The sequence below is a fragment of the Telmatherina bonti genome (assembly GCF_933228915.1).
Source record: "Telmatherina bonti genome assembly, chromosome: 19".
Taxonomy (NCBI): Eukaryota; Metazoa; Chordata; class Actinopteri; order Atheriniformes; family Telmatherinidae; genus Telmatherina; species Telmatherina bonti.
In genome coordinates, this window is record NC_136617.1 from 15599680 (window position 1) to 15615768 (window position 16089).

Below are 16089 nucleotides of genomic sequence, written 5' to 3' on the forward strand. Positions count from 1 at the left end.
AGCAGCTCTCTTTCAAAATACTTTTATACTCATAAAAACTCAACTTCACCATATTTTTTTTCACATCAGTCATGAAAACTTATGCTTCAAACCATGGAAACAGAAACATCCTCCCCATTCTGTATGAGTGAAGGTGTTGGACTGTTTACTGCAGGGGTGTCCAAAGTATGTCCTCAAGGGCCGGTGTCCTCCAGGTTTTTGATGTATTCCTGTTCCAACACACATGGCTTGTTTTAAATGGATCCAACAGCCAGAGAAATTCTGCACAGTGACTGATTTTATTGAGTCAGGTGTGTTGGAGCAGGGATACATTGAAAACCTGCGGGATTGTGGCCCTCAAGGACTGGAGCTGGACAGCCTGGTTTACTAGATGGGCTGAGCAACTTCTTGGAGCTCAGCCTGTATTAACCTCCAACTTCACTGATAACAGCGTTATGTGCTCGGCACACGGGGAACGACAAAACAGCAGCGACAGCGGCAGTGTCGCGCATCACACTCTCAGATCAATTGTCTCAAAGAAATTTGATTGGTTATGGTACTGGAGGGAATTCTGGCATTTTAACTTCAGTACGCGACGGATAAAGCATGAAGAATGACAAGACGGAAGGTTTTGCTTGAACTGACAGAAATCTTGCCGTTAATGCTACTTTACAAAAGAAAAAAAAATAAAATGCTGGGTTCATGTTATTTTAAAAACAATGAAACATCCTCATGAATATCATCATCTGATGTCAGATCTCAAGGCCGATCCAGAAAAATTCACATTTTACTTGAACAGTCAGTGAAAACCTTGTTGACTGGTTGTAGTGGCACGCAGCAGCGGCATAGGTTGAACATTTTTCAACTTTCTCGTGTGAAATTTCACATGCACGAATGTCTCCTGTCACTTGGCGGGACAAGGCAGCCATTTTTGCCTCATCACTATCAGAAATGAATGGAGAACATGCAATGTTGCTCCGGTGTGTTGAGCCCATTAGAAATACCTGAACACATCATCCAAGTAAAAATACATTTATTTCTTTACTTTTGCACATTTTAATTTGGACAAACATAATAACAGGTGAAATTTACAAAGACTTCTTGTTTTCTACTATAATGCTGACTTGAGCTTTGAGCCAAATGAAAAATTTTCCAAGCATCGTCTATCTACTAATACATTTATAGTAACTGGTTGTCACAGATCAGCGGGGGTGGCACCATCTACTACAAAATTAGATGCAAATGGACAATGTGAGGTAACAATGGTTTTGCACACATGAAAGAATTTCTACAAAACCTGCACATGACAAAAGCTAAGCTGAAAAGAGAAGCACAATGGCCGTCTCCTCTTTGACCTCTGCTCAGCCGCTCAGTGTCAGTGTGATGTGGGTGTGAACGCTGAACTGCTGGTCAGCACACACCCACTCTATCTGAGACCGGAAAGGTATCGGTGGGGAAGGTTTCCCAAGCCGACCGACCGTCCAACACAAAGTTCAGACAGACAGTAAATTCTCCTGAAATGAAGTATATAATAATCAAAAAAGGAAGGCCAGTGATGAGTCTCAGACCTGGATTTCCATTTCTCTGCACAAAGTTTGTTAGAAAAATCTGGTGTGTTGAACCGTTGTGACATATTAATAATAAACACTCTTCAGCATGAATTTGCACACGATTTACACAACACATTTCAGATCTCCTCGTGCGCACAGAGGACTGACATCATAATGGGACTGCTTTGGAAGGAGGCGTGAGCGATTGCTGTGCCTTTATGATTATATGCTCCTGGAATGTCCAGAATTCATCGCATTTCAGATTTTCATGCTTTTTTTCAGCCTCACCTCCTGAAATACTCATATCATCCTGTCAGCCTCCCATTTCTCTGTCCTCTGTCTCTCATCCCTCTCCTATCGCTACCCTCATCCTTCTTTTTTTCCCAACCATAGCTTCTTTATCACTCTCTCCGTCCCATCCATCTTACTCCCGGCCTGTCTACACCCTTTCTTTTTGACGTCTCTCTCATTCCTCCCCGTCTTTCAACCTTGGTTATTTCCTCCATCTTTCACCATTACCCTCACACTCTCCTGCCCCATCTCTCTCAGTTTCCATGCCCTCCTTTCCTTCCTTCTCTGTCCATTCTTTTCTTTCTCTATTATGCCCAGTGCACATCACCATGCTCCTGTCGTTCCTTTCCCTTCAAGTATATTTTTAAATATGTAATCTTGTACACTTCATGGCATAATCAACTCTCTCTCTCGCCATCTCATTGACCAGCTCTCTCTCCTCTGCCTCTGTCCGGTGTGTGTGTTTGGGAAAACTGACACAAAGCAGCCAATCTGACTCAGCTGATCACTGATCGCAGCAACTGGCCACGTGCACATCACTAGCACTCAGAAGGTCACAATTAGATTAGCAAAAATATCCAACTGAATAAGAATACACACACTGGAAAGGGGTTGGGACACTTTAAGACAATTGAATGAATTATTTTATATTGTGTGCATGGCATCTGTGTTGGCTTTAACAGTCAAAACCAGAAAACTTCAATGATAAATATCTAAATACAATCAATGTGAAGTCATCTAGATTTAGAGGCGGAGACATTTATATGTACAAACTTTGATGTCATGGCAACATAAAAATCACATTTGAATTGTTCATGCCCTTTCCACCAGGTATACCCTTTTATTTCATTTTTATTTGTATAAATGTTAACTATCTGTACTGTGTCTGCAAAGATGCTCTTACAAACACATTTTATTTTAATTAAGAATTATACTAAAATAATAGTGTTAAATAAAACAGAGTGTAGAAAGAAATGTCAATTAACTTGCGGATGTGTTCTTGGTAACTAGTGGGACATTTAAAGAGCTTAATAGAAAATTAATCTTAACGATGGGAGATAAAAGGAGAAAAAAACCTCCATACAAGGAGGAATAATTTAATCAGGAAAAGTAAATACATATGATTGAAGTTAGTTTTTTTAACGTTGTTTAAGGGGATTCTTTAAAAATGTACCTATTTGATATATTTTTCGATTTACTTTGTAATATTCCCTCTGAGATAAATAAAGTATTTTTTATATTTTCAGTTTAGTTGGGAAATTTGGACAAAATTGTACTGTTATTGGTCACTTGGTACATTTTGTTATAAATTGGGAAAATAAATTTAACAAAAAGAAGCACACATAAACAAAATTCTACATTACTTTGGGTAACGATTTGAAAAATATCCATCAGATAATAGCTCAGTTATAAAAATCAAATCGCTTGTAGGAATGAAGATGTGCAAAATTTTGTAAAAACAAATGATAAAAAAATAAACAAGAATTCTACAAATAAAGAAACAAAAGATAAATAAAAAAAAACAAATCCTTGAAGGGAGTTTTGTGGTTTATCTGTGATGTTTGGAGAATATAAACCAAGCAGAGCGCTTAGATCCAAATACTAGACCAGACCAGAGTCCAGAATAAACATGGAGAAGCAGCATTTAGCTGTTATACTGCAAACAAGTGGAACAAATCGCCAGTGGAGATTAAATGTAGACACTTCAAGGTTAAAAACATTTTTCTTCTCATGCACATTTGTATCAAATCTGCAAGGTAACTTTTAATTGACCATGGTTTTGATTATTCATTTATGATTTTATAGTGATTTTTGCCACTGAGTTGTCTTGGATACGAAAGGTGCAAATAAACAAACAAACCTGTTTTGCATAAATAAATCTATTAAAGGTTGGATTCTCAGGTCAAAAAACAAAAAAGCAAGAAAACTTCCACTCGTGTCTAAAAATAAGGGCACAGAAATAAGGGCACAGTTCAGGCACAGAAATGCAAATAGACAGGAAATGCCAGAGACTTTAAATGGTTAAGTCCATGAAATTTCCCTGATTGATAACTTGAATTAAAACAATAATTTTCTTCTGTACAAATAAATTTTGTACAAAAGTCAAACTAATCTTTTGTCTGAAATCTTTCTGTTTCATACTTTTTGAGATGCTGATTTTACAATCTGTAGAACATACGCTCAAACTTTACTCTTATTTGTTTAATGCAGTCAGGAACAGACTGAAGCCCTTTTACTTCATTCATTTAGGTAAAAATATTTATACTCCTGCATCTGTAAAAGAGATTGCAACTGGAAAATACTACTCCAGAACCGGAATAATTTAAATTTGTCCATCATGTGGCGTATATTCAGTCGAGATGAAATGAACAGGTACAAACTCTTCAACAAATGCAGAAAACCTGCGATATTTCTGATGCTTTACCTTGTGATATGATGTTACCTATTTAACGGGATTGTTTTGCAGCTTTCAACTATTAATTTGTTTACACACACACACACACACACACACACACGCTTCTAAATCTTAGTCCAGACATCCAATCATGCCATGTAATGCTTGTGTGTAATGTATATATGTATTGCAATGCATTTAAGTGTGCATCTTTTGTTTTAATAAAAGCCTAACAACCTTGTATGAAGTAATAATTTACGAAGTTGGGATCTTCATTGAGACAAAAGCTGTTTGAGATTTTTTGAGATGTTTTTGTTGATGTTTCTGACATGCAGAATACAGGATTGTGTGCTTTCGGCCTTCTGTGACTGGAACTGTTAATGCTGCTCATCTCTCAGTATCAACGTGTGTTCCACATTTTATTCCACCAAGAACACCACTCTGGTGTTTATTGTGTCTTTAATACCATTTCTACTTTATTCTCTTCATCAGAAGAATACACAGCAACAGTGAAAGAGTAAATCAGGCGGGCCGAGCAGGGAAACAAAGCAGTCAGTGAGGCTTTTGGCCTAGACAGTAGGTGCGAGTCGGACAGGTAGACAGTGAGAAAGGCCGGCTTTTCTATGTGTGCTGCTGGTTAATGGCATCAGGTGCTGCTGTCTACAATGATTAGTGCTGGGGCCAGGGTAATGGGCTCTGATAACAGTAATGGATCAGCCCACAAACACTTAGCTCAGTTTACTCTCTCTAATGCTGCTCACAGTCCAGCCCCGAGCAGCTGCCTGTATGTCTGTTTGTTGACACAGCTAATGGCAGTTTTACATTTCACAAAAAACATTGATTTGTTTTGTCTCCTTTCGATGTTTTTCTTCTACTTTTACTGACATGTTTTACTGTTCTCTCCATCCATATCTATTTTTTCCAGTTTGCTTTCAAAATATTTATATTATTACTAACATAACAATGTCTCTTAATAGTCTTCACTTCTTCAAAACTAGAATGAGTTTTTTCTACCTGACCAGTCTTTCACACACATGTCTCCCTGCCTCCCTGCTCTCAGTCTTCCGTTTCATCACGTTACCTCCTTCCTCCACTGAGAGCTGCTTGAACAGGTGGTGTGTGGCAGGTTGTTGCTGTGCTCGGCTTGTTGGTCTGCAGGAGGCTGCCTACCTGTCTGAGGGAGCACAGGTGAAAGCCTGCTTTTTAATGTGTGTTAGTATATGTGCACATGCACTTGCAAGTGCACCGATGCACGGGTGTGTAGAGGCCTATCTGTGCATATGTTGATATTTGTGGGTAAGTGCCTTGTTTGTGTGTGTGTGTGTGTGTGTGTTTTTTTGCTTGTCTGTCCTGTTTTAACCTCTGGTAATAGAGCAGGGAATTGGAGAGGAGTTCAGCCAGAGCAGGTGATTAAGAAAAATCCCTGCAAGATGGCGGTTATGTGGCCGTCAGCGGCCTCCTCTGGGTAAACAGGGAGGGAAGTGTGGAGAGAAATGAGAGCCTGGTGGCTGCTGTCGAGGACAAGGACAGAACGGTTTATGACTTTGGGGGATTAACAAGTTGAAGTGGAAACTTTCCTAAGTAGCAAAAAAGAACTAAACTTTGCAGTTATGGACATGGTTTTGGGAATATTGAATCAGTGAATCAACGATAAGGATTACAGAATTTCTAGTGTCCATGAATGTTTATGAATACACAGATACACACATGATGGTGCACTGAAACAAAGAGGCTCCAGAAAAAAAAAAAAGACTAAACAAGTCACTGCACACTGAATGTCAGTGCTCATATATTCATTCATGTACATGTGAATCTGTTTCTGTGCACATCTACAGTACGTTAGAAACCTTTATTCTGATAGATGAATGGCAGGAAACTTGTGTATGTGTACAGACATGGAATTTTTATTAAACTTGGACTATTATTATTAAACTTATTTCTGCAAGATGATTGTAAAGGTGCACATGTGATGAGCTAAATCTCATTCTGGTCCGTTCCTTCCTAACATTTCCTGTCACTGTTAGAATATGTCTCCAGAGAGCTTTCCAGTATTTACAATTTACTACAATTTACAATTTATGCTGATAAGTGTGTTTAACAAAAATGATCTCAACAAGCTTTTCAGGTTTATCATTTAAAACAAAAAGCTTTTTATTTTCTTTTTAACTAATTTATAAGATTAGACAAAAACTGCACAAAGGATTTTGAGTGTAAACTACAAATCATGTCGAGACTAAAAAGGCGCAGTTTCATGATAAGAATGGTTTCATTTTCCTTGTTTACCTTGCGAAGCCAACCCCTCTGCTGACCCCATTGGCATCCCTCAGTATCCTCGTGGAGATGACGTGACCCAGGGGCTTCAGCATATTCTCCAGCTCCTGCTCATCCATGGACACTGGCAGGTTGGAGATGTACAGGTTGGTGGGGTCCTGCTCTTGTTGCTGTGTGGAAGGATGTTGGGGTGCAGGGGGGCAGGGGAAAGGGGGAGAGATGTCAAAGAAAAAGAGAGGAAAAGCAAAGGTCAAATTAGAAAAAAAAATTGCATTTCTATATTTCGTGAATGTAAAAATTTCATCAGCTTTGTGGGTAATGACGTAACGTGTTGCAATATGGCAAAGTGAGCAACTAAATTCTGGATGAATATGTGACATTTGGCCCATCTACTCACATGCTAGGTGGATATAAATCAATAATTCAATGTGCCTCGGGCTTTGTATGTGTGACTGAATATGTGTGCTGGTTACATTACGAAGCTATCTGATCTGCAGCTTTTATGGCAGTGGAGTTTGGATTAACATGGACTACGATGCATATATCTACAATGACAGTAAAAAGTCGTCTGCTTGCTTCATGGCTGGATTTAAAAATCAGGAGAAAGACAGAGATGAGCTGCATCATGTGCAGCTCGTTGTGTTCAACCGCACAGCTGGTGGCTGGTTGAGCCTGAGGTGGCAGAGGGTGTACGGTGAGCTCCACATAAAAGCAGCTTGAGACAACGCCACCAGTCAATCAGTCACCGAGCTGTCACCGTACAAGTCCCAACAATATGCATCTATCTGTGTTTCAAGCCACTCAGTCTCTAAATTAAGCATGAAATGCCATCCGCATTGCTAATTATGTATTTATGATGCTGTAGGCTCCAAGCACATTAGCATACTTTTCAAACTTTCCAAATCACATTGAATCAATCCTTCCTCCAGGTAGTAGGTGACTCATTCAATCAGGCAGCCAGCCAGTCGCTCATGTTCACAATCCCATGTCAAAACCTTTTACTGAACAGCGGCCAGGACCAGAACAACTTAAATCCGTCAAGGACAAATGCAATACATCTTCGTGTGTTTACCAACAGTGTAGTATGATGACTAAACGCACAATGCAGTATTTTGATAAAGTTTGTATCATCTTCAGTCATATTTTGTAAAACTCAATATAGTACCAACCAGTACATTTAATTAGAGTATGATGAGTTATTTAATCTAAAGATGAGGTCAGTTTCATTCAAATGTAGTATCTTCTTTCATTATATAATATTAAAAAGCTGAGAGCGTTGTTGGATTGAGGGCAATTTTTGAGATTCCAACATTAAAATGCATTTTAAGTGTGAATAATGTACGTCAGTTATGTTAGACATCCTTTTGATTTGACATAAAAGTCTGTAACATTAGTTGAGATCAATAATGTGCATAATGAAGAGATTCTAAAAGAGGCATTATCATTAAAATTAGCAATCTGTTCAGTGGTGCACCAACTACTTATGAATAATGCTGCTGAATTTAGGAAGAATTACATAAAACTTAGTTTACATAATTTTACATAATTTAGGAAGAACTACATAAAACTACACATTTTGTTGTATTTTTGTCTAAATCCCAAATAGTCTTGTAGAAATTCTCCTTTAAAGATGAGCTGATTTTGCCATGAAAATATGATCTGATATATGGGGGGGGGGGGGGGTTTGAGGCCATACACACTACATAGACGGCGTTCTAAAAGGAATGAATTCTTAAAGGCTGAGATTCACCACAGGCAACGCCGTTTCTCTATCGTGCTCTGCTTCCCGTTGATGACTGAGGACGAGCTTAAAGGAAGTGTCTCCACCAGTGCCCTGCCGCCATCTTTCCATCTGTCAGTAGAAAGGGCCAGTCCCTCCCCTGATTAATTAGCTTCCTTATCTGACAGGACATGTTTGATCTGATTAAAATCTTTGGGAGGAAGCTGGTGCCTCAGACTGTGGCTTCTTCCTCCTTTAACCAGGAAGTCAATTAAACCACTCCTTCCTTAGCAGGTTGGTTGCATTTGTGTGCTCCAGAATGTAAGAGGAAAAATCTCACAAGAGTTTGTATAACACAGGATTTGCCCGTGAATGAGGCTTAATTAAATCGGCCTGTAAAAATCTACTGTACATGTGTCACTCTCCTGGTAAGTCCCTTGAGAGTGCATAGCCTTGCAGCTGCGCTCTCCTTTTGAGTTTCATTGCTTATATGAGCTGCTGTTTTTCAGGATTATGCTAGATAGGCTTCATATTTGAATGCAGAAAAGAAGTCTGGATCAAAGAGTTAAATGACTGACTCACTCACTCATTGGACTAAGCCAATGATAAGAGTTTGCATGTGTATGTGTGTGTGTGTGTGTATGTGTGAGCAATTGAATGAGAGCACTTTCTCCTATAAGCATGAGACGGTATGCACGGTGGAAGAGTGCACAAGAATGTGAAGCTGTAATTTGGGTGCGTGGGCTAATTGTAGAGGGCTCCGTTTGCAGTGGGGATTATCACGAGGAGGCCTCCTCTACGCACGGCCGCCTCGCTAACTTTTCTCTTTGATGACGTTCCGCACCACAAAGCCCTAAATACCCAGATGAGAAGGTTAGGGAGAGGAGTGGAAACTGGAGTATTTTGACGGGAGGTGAGATGGGCTGGCCCATTCCACGAGGAGATTTAATTTCCTTTAATGTCAGCCTTTGCACATGCCGTGCTGTCAGGATATGAATGAAAAGGTAATTGAGGTGTGTGCGCTTGTGTGTAACTGTGTGTATCCTTTCTCAATGTAATTATGTATGTGCTTTTATGCCACTAAAGGTACAGTTTACACCCCACACTTGCTGCTTTATGAGTGTGTTATCAAGAAGAGTAAGCCGGTCTGCTTCTAGTGTGTGTGTCATGGCAGGTTGCGTCTGTCCCCTCACCATTGACCAGTGTTGTAGAAGGTTAATGGAAAGGCTCCAGGCTACGCTGGGGCTTTGATGAGCATAATTCCTTCACCTTGCCACCAGGAGGACAGGAGGAATCCAACTGTGTGTGTGACAGAAGGGGGTATAGGAGGATGGGGGTGGACGACATGTCATTTCCTGCTGACGGATGGCCCCCTCGCTGGAGCTGACAGCCCTGTAGCTGTTATTTCATTTCGACACCCTGCTCTGTTTACCTCACTGTAATTTCAGAGAACATTACCATGCTACAGGGGAGGGGGTCGGGGGGGGGGGGGGGGGGGGGGGGGGGGAGTTTAGTAGAGGATAAAATATAAAAAGAGAAATAGGCGAAGATTTGAGTCGCAGCTCGTGTGCAGAAGGTTAAAGAATGAAAAGGTAAGAAGAAAAGCTGAAGAGAAAGAGAGGTGGAGGCAGCTGACATGACAGGCAGATATAACATTAAAGAAAGTCCTTGTTGCCTTTTGACAACGCTTGAGGGATAAGAGACGTCAAGCGTTAGAAGTCTCTGGTTGTGCCTATGGGGCTCTCAGGGCTATACCCGTTTAACTGATAAAAGTTAGAGAGACAGATATATGTCTTGACTGGGGGCACTGCATCTAACTCGGTGTAGAGCCTGAGAGCTGGCCTCATGCTCTTTCCAACACCTTATCTTTCCCATCAGTAAAACTCCTACATTCCTCACCTCTTTCTCAGCCTTTTTCCTCCTTTCTTCATACTGTGTATTTCATAATAGGCCTCTGTTTTCAATTTTCAAACCTCTTTCAGTTTCTGTTTCATTTCTTCTACCTGCATTACTTTATTGCATCAATCAATTCTAGTTTTGCTTGCCATGCCTCCTATCTGCTATTGCCATCTCTCATCTCTTCAGCTGCTCATCCCCGCTTCGCTCTCATCTTCTTCTTTGGCTTGCTCAAGAGATTAGAGCTGTATGTGTAATTGGCACTACAGGGCTTTTTGGCTGCTCTAAGCATAGATACACACTCAACCAGTCTACTGTCAGTCCTTGCTATAACAACATACTAGTCACTGCCCTCAGGTTTGGCACTCTGGCCTTTTGTGTGACTAACCAGCAGCTTGAAAGAAAACAATTTAAGACAAAAACAATGGTGTATGTGTCGACTGTGTGGAGAAAAATGGAAAGAAGCTGTAGTTGCTATGTCTCTGCTTCAGTGAGGATGCATTGCTGACAAGTTTTCAAATGCCAGAGGGAGTGTTCCTGTTTTCTTCTATATACATGTTAAAGAATCTCAGATCTTTCAGTGGGAGTCTGAATCTGCAAAATGCATTCAGAAAGATAAGCGGGCCAACCGAAAAGGAAGGAAAGAGGTAAGGGGGGGTGCGATGATAGGAAGCTGGAGAGGTGGGAAAGTATATGAGCTCACTTCAAAAGCTTGATATTAATTTGCGAAGAGCCAGAGAAATCAGAGACAAAAAGGTACAGTAGCACTACAAAGGGTCTATCATTCTGTCAGCTGGTCAGACAACAGCAGGCAAAGTTAGCCAGGCAGCTCGCTGGCCCTTTGATGAGTGCTTCCTAACAGCTTCTGTTTCCACTCATGAGCGGATGGCTGAATCACCGAATTTTTCCTTCTTGTAGAAGTTGTTGTCAGATACTTCCTGGATGTGTGAGCATTCTGCCTTTGCAGCACTTGGATGTCAACATATCCTGGGCTTTACATTACAGCTTGTACCTACGGCAGCCTGATTGGTGCAGACAGTTGCAGCACCTGTAAGACGTTTGCAAAACCCCAAATACCACCATAATCACTTTTGCAGAAGCAAATATAAATGTTCTGCATGGGGAATTTGTTATGCTTAAACTTTTAATTGTGTATCTATTCATTAAATTCACACTCTACCGACAGATGGTGCAACATTTTGGCCTGATTCTTCATTCCAATGCACTTCCTCGCGTACACATTGTAATGTGCAAACAAACATTATAGTCCACCATATGCATAAATATCTCCAACTTAGACGTGTTCAGTCACGGAACAGCATGTTACACCACAAAGGAAGGACAACAAGAGTGCAAACTGGCGATGTGTGAGGTTCTTCCGCTGCTTAGCAGGGGGCTGACGATATCAGCATTTCAGATTCAAACCGTCTGCCAGAAACACAGAGCTGGGAGGCAGAGTGTGTGCCATCACCAAGGACAGCCTTATCCAATCAAATTATCATGCAAAGTCTGAACAAACAACTTAAAGAAAGCCCCTTTAATTTAAATATGCTTTTTATGTTGCTGGAATAATTGGATACTGGTTTAATCCACAAAACAGCAAACATACCATGACAGCACGCACTTGTCAGTGCATCACAATTAGCTTACAACATTTCTTATGATAGTATTGCATGTATACACAATTAGGCATGGGAAATTTAAAAAAAAAAAAAAAAAAAAAATTGAATATCTGGATTTTTTGCAATTTTAAAATTGACTTTTTTTTTTTTAAATAAATACAAATAATCCATTATAACATTTTTGTCATTAATATTGTCTTATTGTTCTTTGCAATTGTCTTCTAGGGCATTGTAGCAGTAGTAAGATGGTCTGGCTACTGTGTTGTTTTTTCCTAATTTAAATTAAGAAAAAAGATGAGCAAAAAAAGTTTTGTTATTTTTTCTTTTTTTTTTTAGTCTACAATAATAAGCAATATCAAAGAAACACGAGAATCACAATTTAAATCGAATCGGCACCCGAAAAATCTGATTCAAATCGAATTGGGACAAAGCATATCGTCACAGCCTAATACACACCGCAATTTGTATGTGCAATAAAACACCACATTGAAAATGTTTCCTCAATGTCAATAATGTCAATTGGGTAAGTAGTGGTTTGTTAATACAATGCACTGCACTCATCGAGGAGGTTACACTGTCCCTTAAACATAAATTTATTTGTTATAGATGATGCGAAATTATTAAATGCATTAAAGTAGATTACTCACATAGTGAAGCTACTTGTGTCTGGAGCATAGCCTGTCAGCATCGACTGAGAATTAGTTGCATATGGTCCATATGTTCATGTGTGTGTATTTGTATGCATGTCTGATGGATGAGGAGTGCTGGGAAAATGGTGTGTATCTGACATCTTAGATGTCTGGCAGTCATATGACTTGAGGTTGCGCTCTCATTGCTTTTGACAAGACTTTTCCTGAAGTGCAGCTTTCTATTTCCCTGATCAGTCAGCATTGCTTTAGTTCTTTTATTTAGGTGATGGGACTGATTGTACACCTGTCAATCAAACTGACACCCCTGGTCACAGCACTAAGCATATGACTAGTGACAAACTGATGCAAGCAGACAAACTTTTGGAGAAACTTTGGAAAAAAGAACTTTTGGCAGCTTTGGAAAAAATGTATGAAAGTTCATATATTTATTTTGTAAATAAGGTGGACAAAAGACCCCCATTCAAAAAAAAAACAACAAAAAACCCTACAGCAGGCAAGTGACAGAGAATGGAGTTAAACCTGAGGTGTTAGGATCAGAATTAGAGTCAGCGGAGCCTTTGCTGTCATTGTGCATGACAAAATAACATTTTCGTGCCCTACATGAAAAAAGAATAAGAATAATAAAAAAAATCAAACAAATAAGCTTCAAATAACAGAAAAATAAATTCCACGTCCAGAAGTTTTTTCCTCTGCACCAGAACATCGATGCCCATGCCACATTAAATTATACTGGGCAGATTAGTACATAAAAATGTAAAATATTACTTTAGCAGAGGAGATACGTTTTACTGCATGTGTTGTCTGAAAAACTTATCACCTCCTTCCTTGCAGCTACATAAGTCTGTTTTCTTGCCTCGTAATTCTCTTTACTGTCAAAGTGATCAATTATTTCATTTGTTCACATCAGGATGCTGAAATGATCAATTGGCCTTTGCAGCTGCAACAGGATAGCCCACTCAGCAACAGATGGAGGGCAACAAGATGCCCATTAATTAACATTTCACTAATATTTTCACAGCAGAGAAAAACTTTAAGTTTGTGCCCAGAAACAAAATTGCCCCCCCCCCCCCCCCATCAGATGCAAAGATAAAAAACAGCTGAAATTTAAGCTCAGGGCAAAAGATTAGAGGTTCACCTTGATCATGCACTGTTCCATTTGAAGTACAATGTTACCTGATTAAATAAATGTCTTATAAATTACCGTACGTTGCTGCAGAGCACATCACATCATTCAGCCACAGAGTTCTTCCCATCAGCACAATTCAAGCCAATGACAACTCTGCGTGTCCGGGTACCCCGAGGCGCCGGGGTGTTTAGTTTAGTTTTAAGACCTACGCTCATTCACTCGCGAGTCGCATAATTACACACAATACTCCTGCACAGAGCTGTGTCTCATAAATGCAAAGCAGGTTCTACACGGGGTGGTACACACAAACATACACACACTGTCAATCTCTGTCCTATTACTGCTTATGGAAAATGGCTTTCCAGCTTTCTGTGTTACGCTGAGATGATAGATGCTGTGTAAGTAACAAAAGTGGGTGATGTATTATTGAGCTTTTGAGAATGTGAACACAGTGGTTGGGCTTTGCTTCACTTATTCTCTCAGTTGGGCCTGATCTTTGCTGGGGCTTTTGGTAAATATGCATCCAAGAAAGCACAGCTCCTCGTCTCTAAAACTCACTTTTGGTACATTCATCCATGTCCCAGTTAAACAACCAACTCCAGGGAAGTGCCTTTCAAAGTACAGGGGGAAGCAAGGAGTGTCTCCGTGACAAATGCTATTGTGCTCACAGTGTCATGCTCACGCTTTAATACTTTTTTCTAATGTCATCATGTCAAAATGTCATCCTGAGAGATACCAATGACAACAATGTGTTAACTCATATTCAAATTCATCCTTATCAATTGTATTCAGCTCCCATTTAATTTTCACACAGATTATATATACATACATATCTGCAATGGGTGGTGACTTAAAAAGGACAATTACTGTAGGCTCAACCACTACAATAACTAAACCGTCTACTCAGACTTGCATCAAACATTTTGAAGAAAGTTATATCAAGTATATTCGGTGTGCTCACAAATAAATATGTATTCATATTTGTCCAATAAAACTCTGAATGAAACACAAAGTTGCAGCCAAAACAGTGGTTGATGCTTTAGATGAGGGTTTTTTTTTTTTTGTTTAAAGGCAGAGTATGTAAGTTTCAAGGTGATTCTCTCCACCACTAGGTGGCAAACACCAGGTCGTGAGCCAAACCACAAAACTGCTACCTCCACAAACGACCACAGGTTGGCAAAACTCACCCCTCACCCCTCCTCCTTGCCAGCTCCAATGAGGGCAGGAATTGCTTGTGAGTTGTAGCTCAAAGTTGCTCTGCAATAAATGGGCTTATACTCCCCCTACTGGTGGAAAAAAAGTACTTTTTTTTTTTTTACTGGTCAGAAAACATTCAAGAAGGGTCTTTGTCATTAATTAAACTTGTAATTTAATAACGCATCAAATATGGACAGACTGGAACCTACATTTAAAAAAAAAACTAATTATGATTGTAGTTATTTTTTTAGTTAATTTATTTTGAAAATATTGAAAATCTTACATACTCCACCTTTAAAGAAGCCAAATAGTGTTGATCTTTACATACAATAACTGTTAAGACTAGTTTATGTAATTCGCAGCTACGGGCAAAAACTTTTTTTTAGAGAAGTCAAACAAAACACTGAAATCCTCCGGTTATTGTTGTTGTTTCTTCGGCATGAGAAGGCTCATCTTATGCTGAGGAGACATTGTGGATGACTGATTTACAGAGCATAATGTAAGCACAGATGTCATGCCAACACTGCTGTGCTAGGAAGAACTGATTCAGTCCAGCTAGCGTTACCTTCAGGCAGACAATACAAAGCCTGCAAGCATAAATCAAACTGCCTCAAGCTGTTATTCATTCCTACATCCAAACGAAGGAAATTTGTTTATTTGGACACAAATGAACCTTTTCATTCAGACTCCAGGGCTTTAACACCACCTTTTGTGGTTGATGTTTTTGTTTTGTAAAATTTTAGCTACATCTTGTATATTGATGTGAGCAAATGATTTATCCTGCTGTAATGTTTCCTGATGGTTTAGCATCATGCTCAGTCTTAGACCAACAGTAGCCTTTTGACCATGAGAGATTTTCCCATGGGGGGTGGGGGGGCAGAGGGTATATTTCACATGATTTTGTATCAGTCGATGGTGGAGTCACATAAAAAAAATCCCCTATAAATTGTCAATTTATGGGGGATTATTTGTAGCCATAGATTATAACAGATTAGCTTTCACAGCCCCCAGGAATGATTAGAAATAAACTACATGAAGCCACATTCAGTGTGATGGAGGAACATGTAATGGGATGTCTCACAGATGCTTTCTAATTGTCTTTGACAACAATGGATGTCTACAGCCCCAAAGGGTGACCTAAATCCGGTCAACTCTGCCTATGCCGTATAGATAATTTAATTGCTTAGCTTTGATACTGCTGACGATAGGAAGCATCAACTTCATGAGGCATATCCTTCGATATTTCCAAGCACCCTGAAAGATCACCAAGCCTCATTTTCTCTTTTTTGCAGATGTGTGATGAATTCATCACACCTTTACTTTGCAAAACAGACATAACACCACTAAATTATGTCTGCCATCGATGTCATGGCTCATACATTTTGATGCTGG

At 39.6% G+C, this 16089-nt stretch overlaps 1 protein-coding gene across 4 annotated transcripts in view; it reads right to left on the reverse strand.

The window, feature by feature from the left end:
• Positions 1-16089, reverse strand: part of LOC306770124 (RNA-binding motif, single-stranded-interacting protein 3) — a gene marked incomplete at its 3' end in the record, with an annotated part of 215398 nt that overhangs the window by 79646 nt on the left and 119663 nt on the right. For all 4 annotated transcript variants that reach the window (XM_079258936.1, XM_079258937.1, XM_079258934.1 and 1 more), the window contains exon 5: positions 6499-6656. In XM_079258936.1, the coding sequence (XP_079115062.1) occupies positions 6499-6656 (158 nt within the window). The remainder of the gene's footprint in view (positions 1-6498; positions 6657-16089) is intronic.